Genomic DNA, 12,618 nt, shown 5'->3' with positions numbered 1-12,618 from the left:
ATGGAAGGAGATTTTAACTGTGCCCTGGAGTCGAGGACGGATAGATCGAGCCCCAGGTCGATGGGTAGGGTACGAATGGCAAGGGATCTGGGGGGGTTTATGGAGAGGATGGGTATGGTGGATCCATGGCGCTTTCAGAACCCAGGGGGAAGGGAGTATTCCTTTTCACTCGTCTATAAGGTGTATTCGAGTCGGGAGATTTTGGTTGGGGTGGAGGGGCCAGAGTATGCGGGGATAGTTATCTCGGACCATGCACACCACCGGCTGGATATTCGGTTCAGTACAGCACGAGAGCAGAGGCCGGGGTGGAGGTTTGACTCGGGATAGTTGGCGGATGGAGGTTTTTGTGATAAGGTGCGGTTGGCGATTAGGGATTATGTGGAGTTCAATCAGAATGGGGATGTGTCGGCGGGCATTTTCTGGGAAGCACTGAAGGCAGTGGTCCGGGGAAAAATTCTCTCATTTACGGTTCATCCCACTGTGGAGGGATTGGCGAGAAGGAAAAAGTTGCAGGGGCAATTTGACAGGCTGACAATGGGGAGGGCGGTAGGGCAACTGCTTGGGGCAAGAGGGGTGCAATACGAGTATGGGGAGAAGACGAGCCGCATGCTGGCGCACCAGCTGCGGAGGCAGGCTGTGTCCAGGGAAATATTGAAGATCCGGACCGGGTCTGGGGATGTGGTGTCAGAGCCAGGGAAGATAAATGAGGTATTTAGAGAGTATTACCAGGGACTTTATGAGGCAGGCCCAGGAGGAGAGGAGGGGGACATGGGGTGGTTTCTGGACGAGCTGGAATTTCCCCAGGTGGAGGAAGCAAAGAGGCAGGCGTTGGAGGAGCCCCTGGGGCTGAGGGAGGTGCTGGATAGTATCAGGGGTATGAAGTCGGGGAAGACCCCTGGGCCAGATGGGTATCCGGCAGAATTTTATAAGGAATTTGCGGCGGACCTGGCACCACATCTGTTGGGGGCGTTTAATGAAGCACTGGAGAAGGGGGAGTTGCCGGAGACGATGAAGCAGGCAGTAATCGCACTAATCCCCAAAAAAGGGAAGGATCCGGTGGAATGTGGGTCGTATAGACCCATATCACTATTGAACACGGATGTGAAAGTATTGGCTAAGTTGTTGGCGGGGAGGATGGAGGATTGTGTCCTGGGGGTGGTTACAGAAGATCAAACAGGCTTCGAAGGGCAGGCTGCTCGCGAGTAATATAAGACGGCTGCTGAATGTGGTGATGAATCCATCGAGAGCTCTGGTACCAGAGGTGGTGGTGTCCATGGACGCGGAGAAAGCATTTGATCGGTGGAGTGGCGGTACTTGTTCGAAGTTTTGGGAAAGTTTGGGTTTGGGCCGTGATTTGTGGCATGGGTGCGGTTGCTGTATGTGGCACCAAGAGCGAAGGTGAGGACGAATGATGCGAGCTCACGAAGCTTTGACTTACACAGGGGTACGAGGCAGGGGTGCCCACTGTCGCCGTTGCTGTTTGCGCTGGCCATAGAACCATTGGCGATGGCTCTCAGGGGGTCGGCAGAGTGGCAGGGGATAATGAGAGGACAGAGGAAGCATCAGTTGTCGCTCTATGCCGATGACCTCTTGCTGTATGTTTCGGATCCGTTGGGAGTATGGGAAGGATTATGGGCCTGTTGGGGAGGTTTAGAGGGTCTCAGGATACAAGCTGAATGTAGGGAAAAGCCAAGTATTCCCGGTGAATGAGTTGGCACAGCGGGCTAATTTAGGGGGGATGCCATTTACGGTAGCGAGGGATAGGTTTAGGTACTTGGGGATTCAGGTAGCGGAATGGACAGGGCTCCATAAGTGGAACTAACGAAGCTGGTGGAGGAGGCCAGGGAGGATCGTAAGATGTGGGATACACTGCACGTTGACTGGGAGGGTCCAAGTGGTGAAAATGAATATTCTGCCGAGGTTCTTGTTTATCTTTCAGGCTCTCCCGATCTTTATACCAAAGGCCTTTTTTCGGAAAGTGGACGCAATCATCTCTGACTTTGTATGGGCGGGGAAGGTGGCAAGGGTGGGGAGGACCCTGCTACAGAGGCAGAGGCAGCAGGGGGGGGGTTGGCGTTGCCAAAATTGCTTCATTATTATTGGGCGGCGAATGTGGACAAGGTGCGGCGGTGGTGGGAAGGAGAAGGGGTAGAGTGGGTTAGGATGGAGGAGGAATCTTGTACGGGGTCTAGTTTGAGGGCTATGGTGACGGCAGCATTGCCAATTGCTCAGAGTAGGTATTCAGGGAGCCCAGTGGTGCAGTCCACGGTGAAGATATGGAATCAGCTGAGGAGGCATTTTAGGGTGGAAGGGATGTCGGTGCTAACGCCGCTGTGTGAGAATCATGGGTTTGAGCCGGGGGATGGATAGTGTATACAGGTGGTGGAGGAAAGTGGGGCTGGTCAAGGTGAGGGATTTGTATTTGGAGGAAGGGTTCTCCAGTCTGGAGGAGCTAAGGGAGAGTGTAGAGCTGCCGAGGGGAAGTGAGTTCAGGTATCTACAGGTTAGGGACTTTGCACAAAAGATCTGGAAGGGGTTCCCTAGATTGCCGGGATACACCCTGCTGGAGCTTCCGGATGTGGAAGGGGAGGGAAGAATTGGGGATATATATAAGTGGCTGGGGGAGCAGGGAGGCGAGCGGGTGATGAAGATCAAGGAGAAATGGGAAGCGGAGTTGGGAATGGAGACATGAGTGGGTTCTTTCAGGGGGTAGCAGATGAGTGTGAGAGGTGTGGGCAGGGGCCAGTGAATCATGCGCACATGTTTTGGGGTTGTGAAAAATTGGGACGATTCTGGGCGGGAGTGTTCGCGGTCTTAGCCAGGATAGTGGAGGAGGGAGTGGACCCGGACCCTTTAGTGGCAATATTTGGGGTTTCAGAGAAGCCGGAGTTTATGGAGAGGAGGAAGGCCGATGTCTTGGCCTTTGCCTCTCTGATTGCACGGCAACAAAGTTTGCGGGAGTGGCGGTCGGCATCGCTACCGGGGGTAGCAGCATGGTTGGGTGACCTGTAGGACTTCCTGCGGTTAGAGAAGATAAAGTACGAGTTATGGGGCTCAGCAGGGGAGTTTGAGAAAAGGTGGGGGATATTTGTGACCGTGTTTGAGGAGCTGTTCGTCGCAGAGGGGTTTTGGGGGGTGGGGGGGGGGGGGGGGGGGTTTGGGGGGGCGTGAAAAAGGAGGAAAATCTGCACAAACTGTATAGTTGATTGTTGGGAAGAATGTTTCCTGGGGTGTTTATTTGCTGTAACCTACTTTCATACAAGTTTGAATAAAATGCCGTTAAAAAAACCCATAAATAGGTCTTTGCACTGATTGGATATTATAATTAAGCAAGCGTACACTTGTTGTTAATTGGTTAATTGTTCTCATATACTATGCATGATGTAAACCTAATCGATAGTCATGAGTGGACATAGATAACTCGTAACAAACGGTTGGTATATGCTAATTTCTTGTAACTGAATCTGAAGTATATCTGTCTGTACAATCTTTGAATCAAGGCTCTCTGGCGTGCCAGCTTGGAACCTCATCAGCCCAGCTGTAGCTGTAAAATAGGCCTTGTTCATAACTTCAAGAGTCTTTGTCTGGTGTCTCGTGAGCATGAAGTACACTGTCGTCAAATTGCTGTAAAATTTCCCCTCAACACTGCCCAAACATGCTTCAGAAAATAGCAGAGTTGAAATGTGGGATATCAACATTACCTTGTGTTTTCTGGAATCATATTGGTTGGTGTTTGGAGACCACTGGGTTGAAGCTTGCTGGTTTGGCCACTTCTGGTCATGGTTACCTGGGATGGGACAGGGATGGGGGTCAAAGAGTGGAAAGAAAAATAGTTAGTCCCCTATACAGGCATTAAAACAGCTTAAATAAATCCAAAACTCAAGTCAACAGCCAACAATGATAACTGATTATTCAATAAAGGAGGTTGGTCAATAGGATCAACTGCACCCAGAGTAGAATACACAAACTTATTGTTGGAGATTCAATCAAATCTACTCGGAATCTTTAAATAGGTCTCTCGTACACAAAAGACGAGGAGGGATATCATGACTTAACAGTGTTGTTTACTTAATGTTTTATCATTTCTGCACATGCAGGGCAGAGCTGTCAATCATCCGTACCTTTAGATAGAATATTTACACTCGTTGCGAAGCCAAAATTTGCACCCTGGAGTATTATCTGAGAAAATTAGAACCTTAGAACTCCTACTGTGCAGGACGCCATTCGGCCCATTGAGTTTCACTCCTCAGCCCTATCCCCATAATCCCATAAATCCACACATCTTTGGACACAAAGGGGTAATTTAGCATGGCAATCCACCTAACCTGCACACCTTTGGACTGTGGGAGGAAACCCACGCAGACATGGGGAGAAAGTGCAAACTACACACAGACAGTGACCCAAAGTTGGAATTGAACCCAGGTCCCTGGCACGGTGAGGCAGCAGTCCTAACCACTGTGCCACTGATCTTGGATTAAAGATTTTTCGGACAATTCAAATGGTGTCCATGTACATATTCTCTGAACACATGGCGATTTGAAACAGTGCAGATATGCACGGTAGCACAGTGGTAGCACTGTTGCTTCAGTGCCAGGGTCCCAGGTTCGATTCTCGACTTGGGTCACTGTCTGTGGGGAGTCTGCACGTTCTCCCCGTGTCTGCATGGGTTTCCTCCGGGTGCTCCGGTTTCCTCCCACAGTCCAAAGATGTGCAGGTTAGGTGAATTGGACATTCTGAATTCTCCCTCAGTGTACCCGAACAGGTGCCAGAATGTGGCGACTAGGGGCTTTTCACAGTAACTTCATTGCAGTGTCAATGTAAGCCTGCCAGTGACAATAAAGATTATTATTATATAACTGCCAGACTTGGGCTATGCCATGAAAACCATAATATAATTAAACCAAGTGACAAATGCTTGGACACTCCTGTTTGGTTTGATAGCGTTCTATAGATAGTTTGTTTACTTCCCCTTCACATCATTCCAATCTCGTCAAACACATTGACCACATCCAATATATCACAAGGAAGAAATTTATTTTCAAAGAAACATAATTGGAAAGAGATGTGCACAGATCTGTGGCATTTCTCAGAGTTAATTGGAAATGAGAAACAGGGAAAGTGACAGGAGTTCACATGAAAGAATCACCCTCCATACACAAGATATATATTTTATAACAGTAGAGCTTCAGTGATAATATCAAAAAATACTGCGGTGCTAGAAATTAGAAATTACAGAGAACGCTGGAACAACTGCGGCATCTTTGGAGAGAGAAACAGAGTTAATACTTTGAGTCCGTATGAGTCTTACTGAGAGCTTCTGCAGTGCTGCTTGCAATAAGTGAAATGAAAAATGAAAATCGCTTGTCACAAGTAGGCTTCAATGAAGTTACTGTAAAAAGCCCCTAGTTGCCACGTTCAGGCGCCTATTCGGGTAGGCTGGTACAGGAATTGAACCCCTGCTGCTGGCCTGCCTTGGTCTGCTTTAAAAACCAGCTGTTTAGCCCAGTGTGTAAACCAGCCCCATATACATTAAAGGGTGCATGATGTTGCACTCAGGACATTACCAATAAAGTACTTTTAAAAATAAATTTAAAGTACCAAACTCTTTTTTTCCAATTAAGGGGCAATTTAGCGTGGCCAATTCACTTACCCTGCACATCTTTGGGTTGTGGGGGCGAGACCCACGCAGACACGGGGAGAATGTGCAAACTCCACACGGACAGTGACCCGGCACCGGAATTGAACCTGGGTCCTCGGCGCCGCAAGGCAGCACTGCTAACCACTGTGCCAGCATACCACCCTCGTAAAGTATGATGGGGGAAATATTACAGGCGGCACAGTGGTTAGCACTACTGCCTCACAGCACCAAGTGGATTTGGTGCAACCAGGAATGGATATCAGTACAGATGTTCAGCTTGTAGACAATAGTCTGACTTGGATGGCCTGATCATAATTTGTCCCTCATGTTGTTTGTGGAGCGAGTGGCTACATCGGTCCTGGCCTGTCCTTAAGCGGTTGAAGGTTGTCCAGGTTTTCCGTGGAAGGTTGCAACCTGGAACTTCACCCCTCGGGTCAGTTAAGGGATTGCAGTCAGTGAGGTTTGCACTCAAATGTGAGGTGTGTCATCAGGAACTGATGCTGTCATCGGTTTGCAGGGTTGTTGAGAGTGGTCCAGAGAGCTAAGGGTTAAGCAAACAGGTGCAAGAATCTTTTGATGGGAGTGCCTCGTTAGGCATCAACCTGTACAAAAGTCTTTTTATTCATCAACAGGAAGTCAGCATTAACTGGCCGTCCCTAATTGGCCTAGAGATGCTGGTGAGCCTCCCTGAATACAACTGAATGGCCTGCTAGGTAATTTCAGAGGACAACTTGGTGTCATCCACAATGCTGTGAGCTTGGAGTCACATATAGCCTAGACGGGAGGTGATGACACAGTGGCATTGTCGCTGAACTAGTAATTCAGAGACCCAGTGAAATCCGTTGGTTTTGATTTGAATCCCAACGCGGCAGATGTTGGAATTGAAACTCAATAAAATATCTGGAATTAAAGGTCTATTGATGATCATTGTCAATTACTGTAAAAACCCATCTGGCTCACTAATGCCCTTTATGGATGGAATTTAAAAAATATATAAATTTAGAGCACCAAATCTTTTTTTCCAATTAAGGGGCAATTAGTGTAGCCAATCCACCTCCCCCACACACCTTTTTGGTTGTGGGGGTGAGATCCACGGGGACACAGGGAGAATGTGCAAACTCCACACGGACACGTGACCGGGGCCAGGATTGAACCCGTGTCCTCAGCGCTCTCCACTGCGCCACCGTGCTGCCACTGACAGAAGAAATTCTGCCATCCTTACCTAGTCCAGCCCACAGAAATTAGGTTGGCTCTTAAAATGCCCTCTGAAATGGCCGAGCAAGCCACTCAGCTGTATTCAACCACTAGAACTAAAATACAAAGGAATGAAATTGGACGGCCACCCGGCATCGACCTATGCACCAGAAACAATATCGGCAAACCAAGCCCTGCCGACTGCAAAGTCCTCCTTACTAACATGGGGGGGGGGTTTTGCCATAATTGGGTGAGTTGTCCTACAGACTAGTCAAGCAACAGCCTGATATGGTCATACTCACTGAATCATATATATTACATATCATGTCCCAGAAAGCAGGAGGGAGTTGCCCTGGAAGTACTCAACATCAACTCTGGACCGTCTCATGGCTGCAGATCAAACATGAGCAAGGAAACATCCAGCTGATACCCACATACCGTCCACTGACGAATCGGGACTCCTCCATGTTGAACACCACTTGGGAGGAAGCAACGAGGATGCATACTGAGGATGGCAACGGCACAGAATGTACTCTGGGTTTGGAATTTCAATGCCCATCACCAAGAATGGCTCAATAGTATCACCACAGACCGAGATGGCAGGATCCTAAAGGACATAGCTGCTAGACTGGGACTGCAGCAGGTGGCAAGGGAACCAACATGAGGGAAAAACATACTTGACCTCATCCTCACCAACCTGCCTGCCAGATGCATCTGTCCAAGACAGTATCGGTAGGAGCGACCACCGTTAGTCCTAGTGGAGGCACATTCCGGCCTTCACATTGGGAATACCCTCCATCATGTCAATTGGGACAGATTCAGAACAGATCTAGCAGCTCCTTACTGGGCATCCATGAGGAGCTGTGAGCCATCATCAGTAGCAGAATTGTACTCAACCACAATCTGTAACCTCACGGCCTGGCATATCCCCCACTCTACCATTACCACAAAGCCAGGGGTTCATCCCTGGTTCAATGAAGAGTGCATGCCAGGAGCAGCACCAGGCATACCTAAAAGTGAGGCGTCAATCAGGTGAAGCTCCAACACAGGACTACTTGCATGCCAAACAACAAAAGTAGCAAGTAATAGACAGACACAAGCGATTTCACAATCGACGGATCAGATCTAAGCTCTGCAGTCCTGTCACATCCAGTCATGAATGGTGGTGGACAATTAAACAACTCACTGGAGCAGGAGGCTCCACAAATATCCTCATCCTCAATGATGGAAGAGCCCAGCACATACAGTGCAGAAGGCAAGGCAGAAGCATTCGCAACAATCTTCAGCCAGAAGTGCTGAGTGAATGATCCAATTGGGCTGCCTTCGGATCATAGATGTCAATCTTCAGCCAATTTGATTCACTCCACGTGATATAATAATAATAATAATAATAATAATAATAATAATAATAATAATAATCGCTTATTGTCACAAGTAGGCTTCAGTGAAGTTACTGTGAAAAGCCCTAGTCGCCACATTCCGGCGCCTGTTCGGACAGGACGGTATGGGAATTGGAACCCGCGCTGCTGCCTTGCAAGCCAGCTGTTTAGCCCACTGTGCTAAACCAGCCACATAGAAGAACATAAGAACTAGGAGCAGGCCATCTGGCCCCTCGAGCCTGCTCCACCATTCAATGAGATCATGGCTGATCTTTTGTGGACTCAGCTCCACTTTCTGGCCCGAACACCATAACCCTTAATCCCTTTATTCTTCAAAAAACTATCTATATTTATCTTAAAAACATTTAATGAAGGAGCCTCTACTGCTTCACTGGGCAAGGAATTCCATAGATTCACAACCCTTTGGGTGAAGAAGTTCCTCCTAAACTCAGTCCTAAATCTACTTACCCTTATTTTGAGGCTACGCCCCCTAGTTCTGCTTTCACCCACCAGTGGAAACAACCTGCCCGCATCTATCCTATCTATTCCCTTCATCATCTTATATGTTTCTCTAAGATCCCCCCTCATCCTTCTAAATTCCAACGAGTACAGTCCCAGTCTACCCAACCTCTCCTCGTAATCCAACCCCTTCAGCTCTGGGATTAACCTAGTGAATCTCCTCTGCACACCCTCCAGTGCCAGTAGGTCCTTTCTCAAGTAAGGAGACCAAAACTGAACACAATACTCCAGGTGTGGCCTCACTAACACGTTATACAATTGCAGCATAACCTCCCTAGTCTTAAACTCCATCCCTCTAGCAATGAAGGACAAAATTCCATTTGCCTTCTTAATCACCTGTTGCACCTGTAAACCAACTTTTTGCGACTCATGCACTAGCACACCCAGGTCTCTCTGCAAAGCAGCATGTTTTAATATTTTATCATTTAAATAATAATCCCTTTTGCTGTTATTCCTACCAAAATGGATAACCTCACATTTGTCAACATTGTATTCCATCTGCCAGACCCTAGCCCATTCACTTAGCCTGTCCAAATCCCTCTGCAGACTTCCAGTATCCTCTGCACTTTTTGCTTTACCACTTATCTTAGTGTCGTCTGCAAACTTGGACACATTGCCCTTGGTCCCCAACTCCAAATCATCTATGTAAATTGTGAACAGTTGTGGGCCCAACACTGATCCCTGAGGGACACCATCAGCTACTGATTGCCAACCAGAGAAACACCCATTAATCCCCACTCTTTGCTTTCTATTAATTAACCAATCCTCTATCCATGCATTTCCCCTACTTTCCCCTTAATGCCATGCATCTTTATCTTATGCAGCAACCTTTTGTGTGGCACCTTGTCAAAGGCTTTCTGGAAATCCAGATATACCACATCCATTGGCTCCCCGTTATCTACCGCACTGTTAATGTCCTCAAAAAATTCCACTAAATTAGTTAGGCACGACCTGCCCTTTATGAACCCATGCTGCGTCTGCCCAATGGGACAATTTCCACCCAGATGCCTCGCTATTTCTTCCTTGGTGATAGATTCCAGCATCTTCCCTACAACCGAAGTTAAACTCACTGACCTATAATTACCCGCTTTCTGCCTACCTCCTTTTTTAAACACGTTTGCTAATTTCCAATCCGCCAGGACCACCCCAGATTCTAGTGAATTTTGGTAAATTATCACTCGTGCATTTGCAATTTCCCTAGCCATCTCTTTTAGCACTCTGGGATGCATTCCATAAGGGCCAGGAGACTTGTCTACCTCTAGCCCCATTAGCTTGCCCATCACTACCTCCTTAGTGATAACAATCCTCTCAAGGTCCTCACCTGTCATAGCCTCATTTCCATCAGTCACTGGCATGTTATTTGTGTCTTCCACTGAGAAGACCGACCCAAAAAACCTGTTCAGTTCCTCAGCCATTTCCTCATCTCCCATTATTAAATCTCCCTTCTCATCCTCTAAAGGACCAATATTTACCTTAGCCACTCTTTTTTGTTTTATATCAAGAAATGGTTGAAGGCACTGGATGCTGCAAAGGCTATGGGCCTGAAGACGTGCTCCGGAACTTGCTGCACCCCTAGCCAACCTGTTCCAGAACAGTTACAACCCTGGCAGCTACCAATGTGGAAAATTGCCATTCTATGTCCTGTACACAAGAAACAGGACAAATCCAATCCAGCCAATTACTGCCGCATTCGTCTACTCTTGACCATCAGCAAAGTGATGGAAGGGGTCATCCACAGCGCTATCAATCGGCACTTACTCAGCTATAACCTGCTCATGGATGTCCAGTCTGGGTTCCATAGATTTCCTACAGTGCAGAAGGAGGCCATTCGGCCCATCGAGTCTGCACCAACCTGCTGACAGAGCATCCTAACTAGACGCAATCCCCACCCTAGCCCCATAACCCCACATCTTTGAACACCAAGGGAAAATTTAGCTTTGCCAATCCACCAAACCTGCACATCTTTGGACTGTGGGAGGAAACCGGAGCACCCGGAGAAAACCCACGTAGACATGGGGAGTGTGCGCAAACTCGAGTCACCCAAGGCCAAAATTGAACACGGGTTTCTGGCACGGTGAAGCACCAGTGCTAACAACTGTGCCACCGTGCCTGCAGTGTCACTCAGCTCCCAACCTCATTACAGTCTAGATTCAAACATGGACGAAAGAGCTGAATGCAAGAGTCAAGGCAAGAGTGACTGCCCTGGACATCTAGGCAGCATTTGACCGGGTATGACATCAAGGAGCCCTTGCAAAGCTGGGGTCAATGGGAATCAGGGTGAAAACCCTCCATTGGCTGAAGTCATACCTGGCACGAAGGAAGATGTTTATGGAGGTTGGAGGTCAGAGGTCAATCATCTCAGTTCCAGAGCATCACTGCAGGAGTTCCTCAGGATAGTGCCCTAGGCCCAACTATCTTCAGCTGTTTTATCAATGACCTTCCTTCCATCATAAGGTCAGAAATGGGGATGTTCACAGATGACTGCACAATATTCAGCACCATTTGCGACGCCTCAAGATACTTAAGCAGTTCATGTCCAAATGCAGCAAAACCTGGATAATATCCATCCTTGGGCTGACAATTGGCAAGTAACATTCGCACAACACAAGTTTTCAGACAGTTACCATCATCTACAAGAGAGAACTAACCATCACCCCTTGACATTCAATGGCATTACCAACGCTGAATCCCCTACGACCAACATCCTGGTGGATACCAGACCAGAAACTAAATCAGGATAGCCAAATAAATACTGTGACTACCAGAGCTGGTCAAAGGCTAGGAATCCTGCGGTGAGTAATTCACCTCCTGACACCACCATCCCTCCCCCAAGGACTGGCCACCATCTACAAGGCACAAGTCAGGAGTGTAATGTAATACTCTCCACTTACCTGGATGAGTGCAGCTCCAACACTCAAGAAGTTCGACACCATCCAGGACAAAGTAGCCCACTTGATTGCTCCCCCTTCCACAAACATTCAAACCCTCCACCACCGATCAAGTGGCAGCCGTGGGCATCATCTACAAAATGCACTGCAGTAACTCACCAACTCCTTAGCCAACACCTTCCAAACTCATAACTACTACCATCTAGAAAGGCAAGTGCAGCACAAACCTGGGAACCCCGCCACCTGAAGGTTCCCCTCCAAGTCACTCACCACCTTGACTTGGACACCCTTCACTGGCTCTAGGTCAAAATCCTGGAACACCCTCCCAAACACCATTGTCAGTGTACCAGCAGTTCAAGAAGGCAGCTTACCACCTCCTGATGGGCAACTAGTCTCCTCCACGTTTTCCAGAATTCTGGATCAAAGGTACCCCTCGAGGGATGAGGGACAACTCCTTATACGGAAGAGTTGATCACCCTAGCAGAGATAGGTTTCCTAGACATCTCTTTCAATAACTTTCTTCCCACCGAAACATAACTCAAATTCATATTTTACCCTGAAACTGTCGGTTGTTGCGACAGGCCTGTAACCAGGATGAGTGATGCGGCGAGCCCCCCGTTCCCCACGTCGCCGGCCCGTTCCAGGGGGGCGGCTGCCACGCCACAGGCGGTGGCGGCGGCAAGAAAACTGGAGGTCGCAGCAACGGAAACTGAGAATTGAAAGCTGGCGGTGGAGTGAAGGCTGGTGGCGGAGTGAAGGCTGGTGGCGGGGTGAAGGTTGGCGGCGGGGCGAAAGTTGGCGGCGGGACAAAGGTTGGCGGCGGGGCGAAAACTGGCGGCGGGTAACACCCGTACTGGTTCATACCGACCGAGCGACCTCGCTGTTCAAAGTTACCGTCGCGCCAACACTCCAGCCATGTGTTGGCGCTTCCTTTACGCGTCACTCCGCTCAAGTGGATCACAATCTTCCCACCGAGCGGGGGCGCATCACTGGGAGGACC

General features: G+C 48.5%; 1 protein-coding gene across 1 annotated transcript in view; it reads right to left on the bottom strand.

The window, feature by feature from the left end:
• nufip1 (nuclear FMR1 interacting protein 1) overlaps positions 1-12,593 on the bottom strand; it is a 70,663-nt gene extending 58,070 nt beyond the window's left edge. Inside the window, exons 1-2 of the mRNA XM_072515533.1 lie at positions 12,174-12,593; positions 3,702-3,787 (exon numbers count right to left, since the gene is read on the bottom strand). Coding sequence (XP_072371634.1) covers positions 3,702-3,787; positions 12,174-12,480 — 393 coding nt within the window. The 5' untranslated portion in view covers positions 12,481-12,593. The remainder of the gene's footprint in view (positions 1-3,701; positions 3,788-12,173) is intronic.
• Between the last annotated feature and the right edge of the window lie 25 nt (positions 12,594-12,618).

This window comes from Scyliorhinus torazame, chromosome 8 (assembly GCF_047496885.1).
Source record: "Scyliorhinus torazame isolate Kashiwa2021f chromosome 8, sScyTor2.1, whole genome shotgun sequence".
In the NCBI taxonomy this organism is placed as follows: domain Eukaryota; kingdom Metazoa; phylum Chordata; class Chondrichthyes; order Carcharhiniformes; family Scyliorhinidae; genus Scyliorhinus; species Scyliorhinus torazame.
Note: the sequence above shows the minus strand (reverse complement) of the source record. Positions and strands in the feature narration are given on the sequence as shown.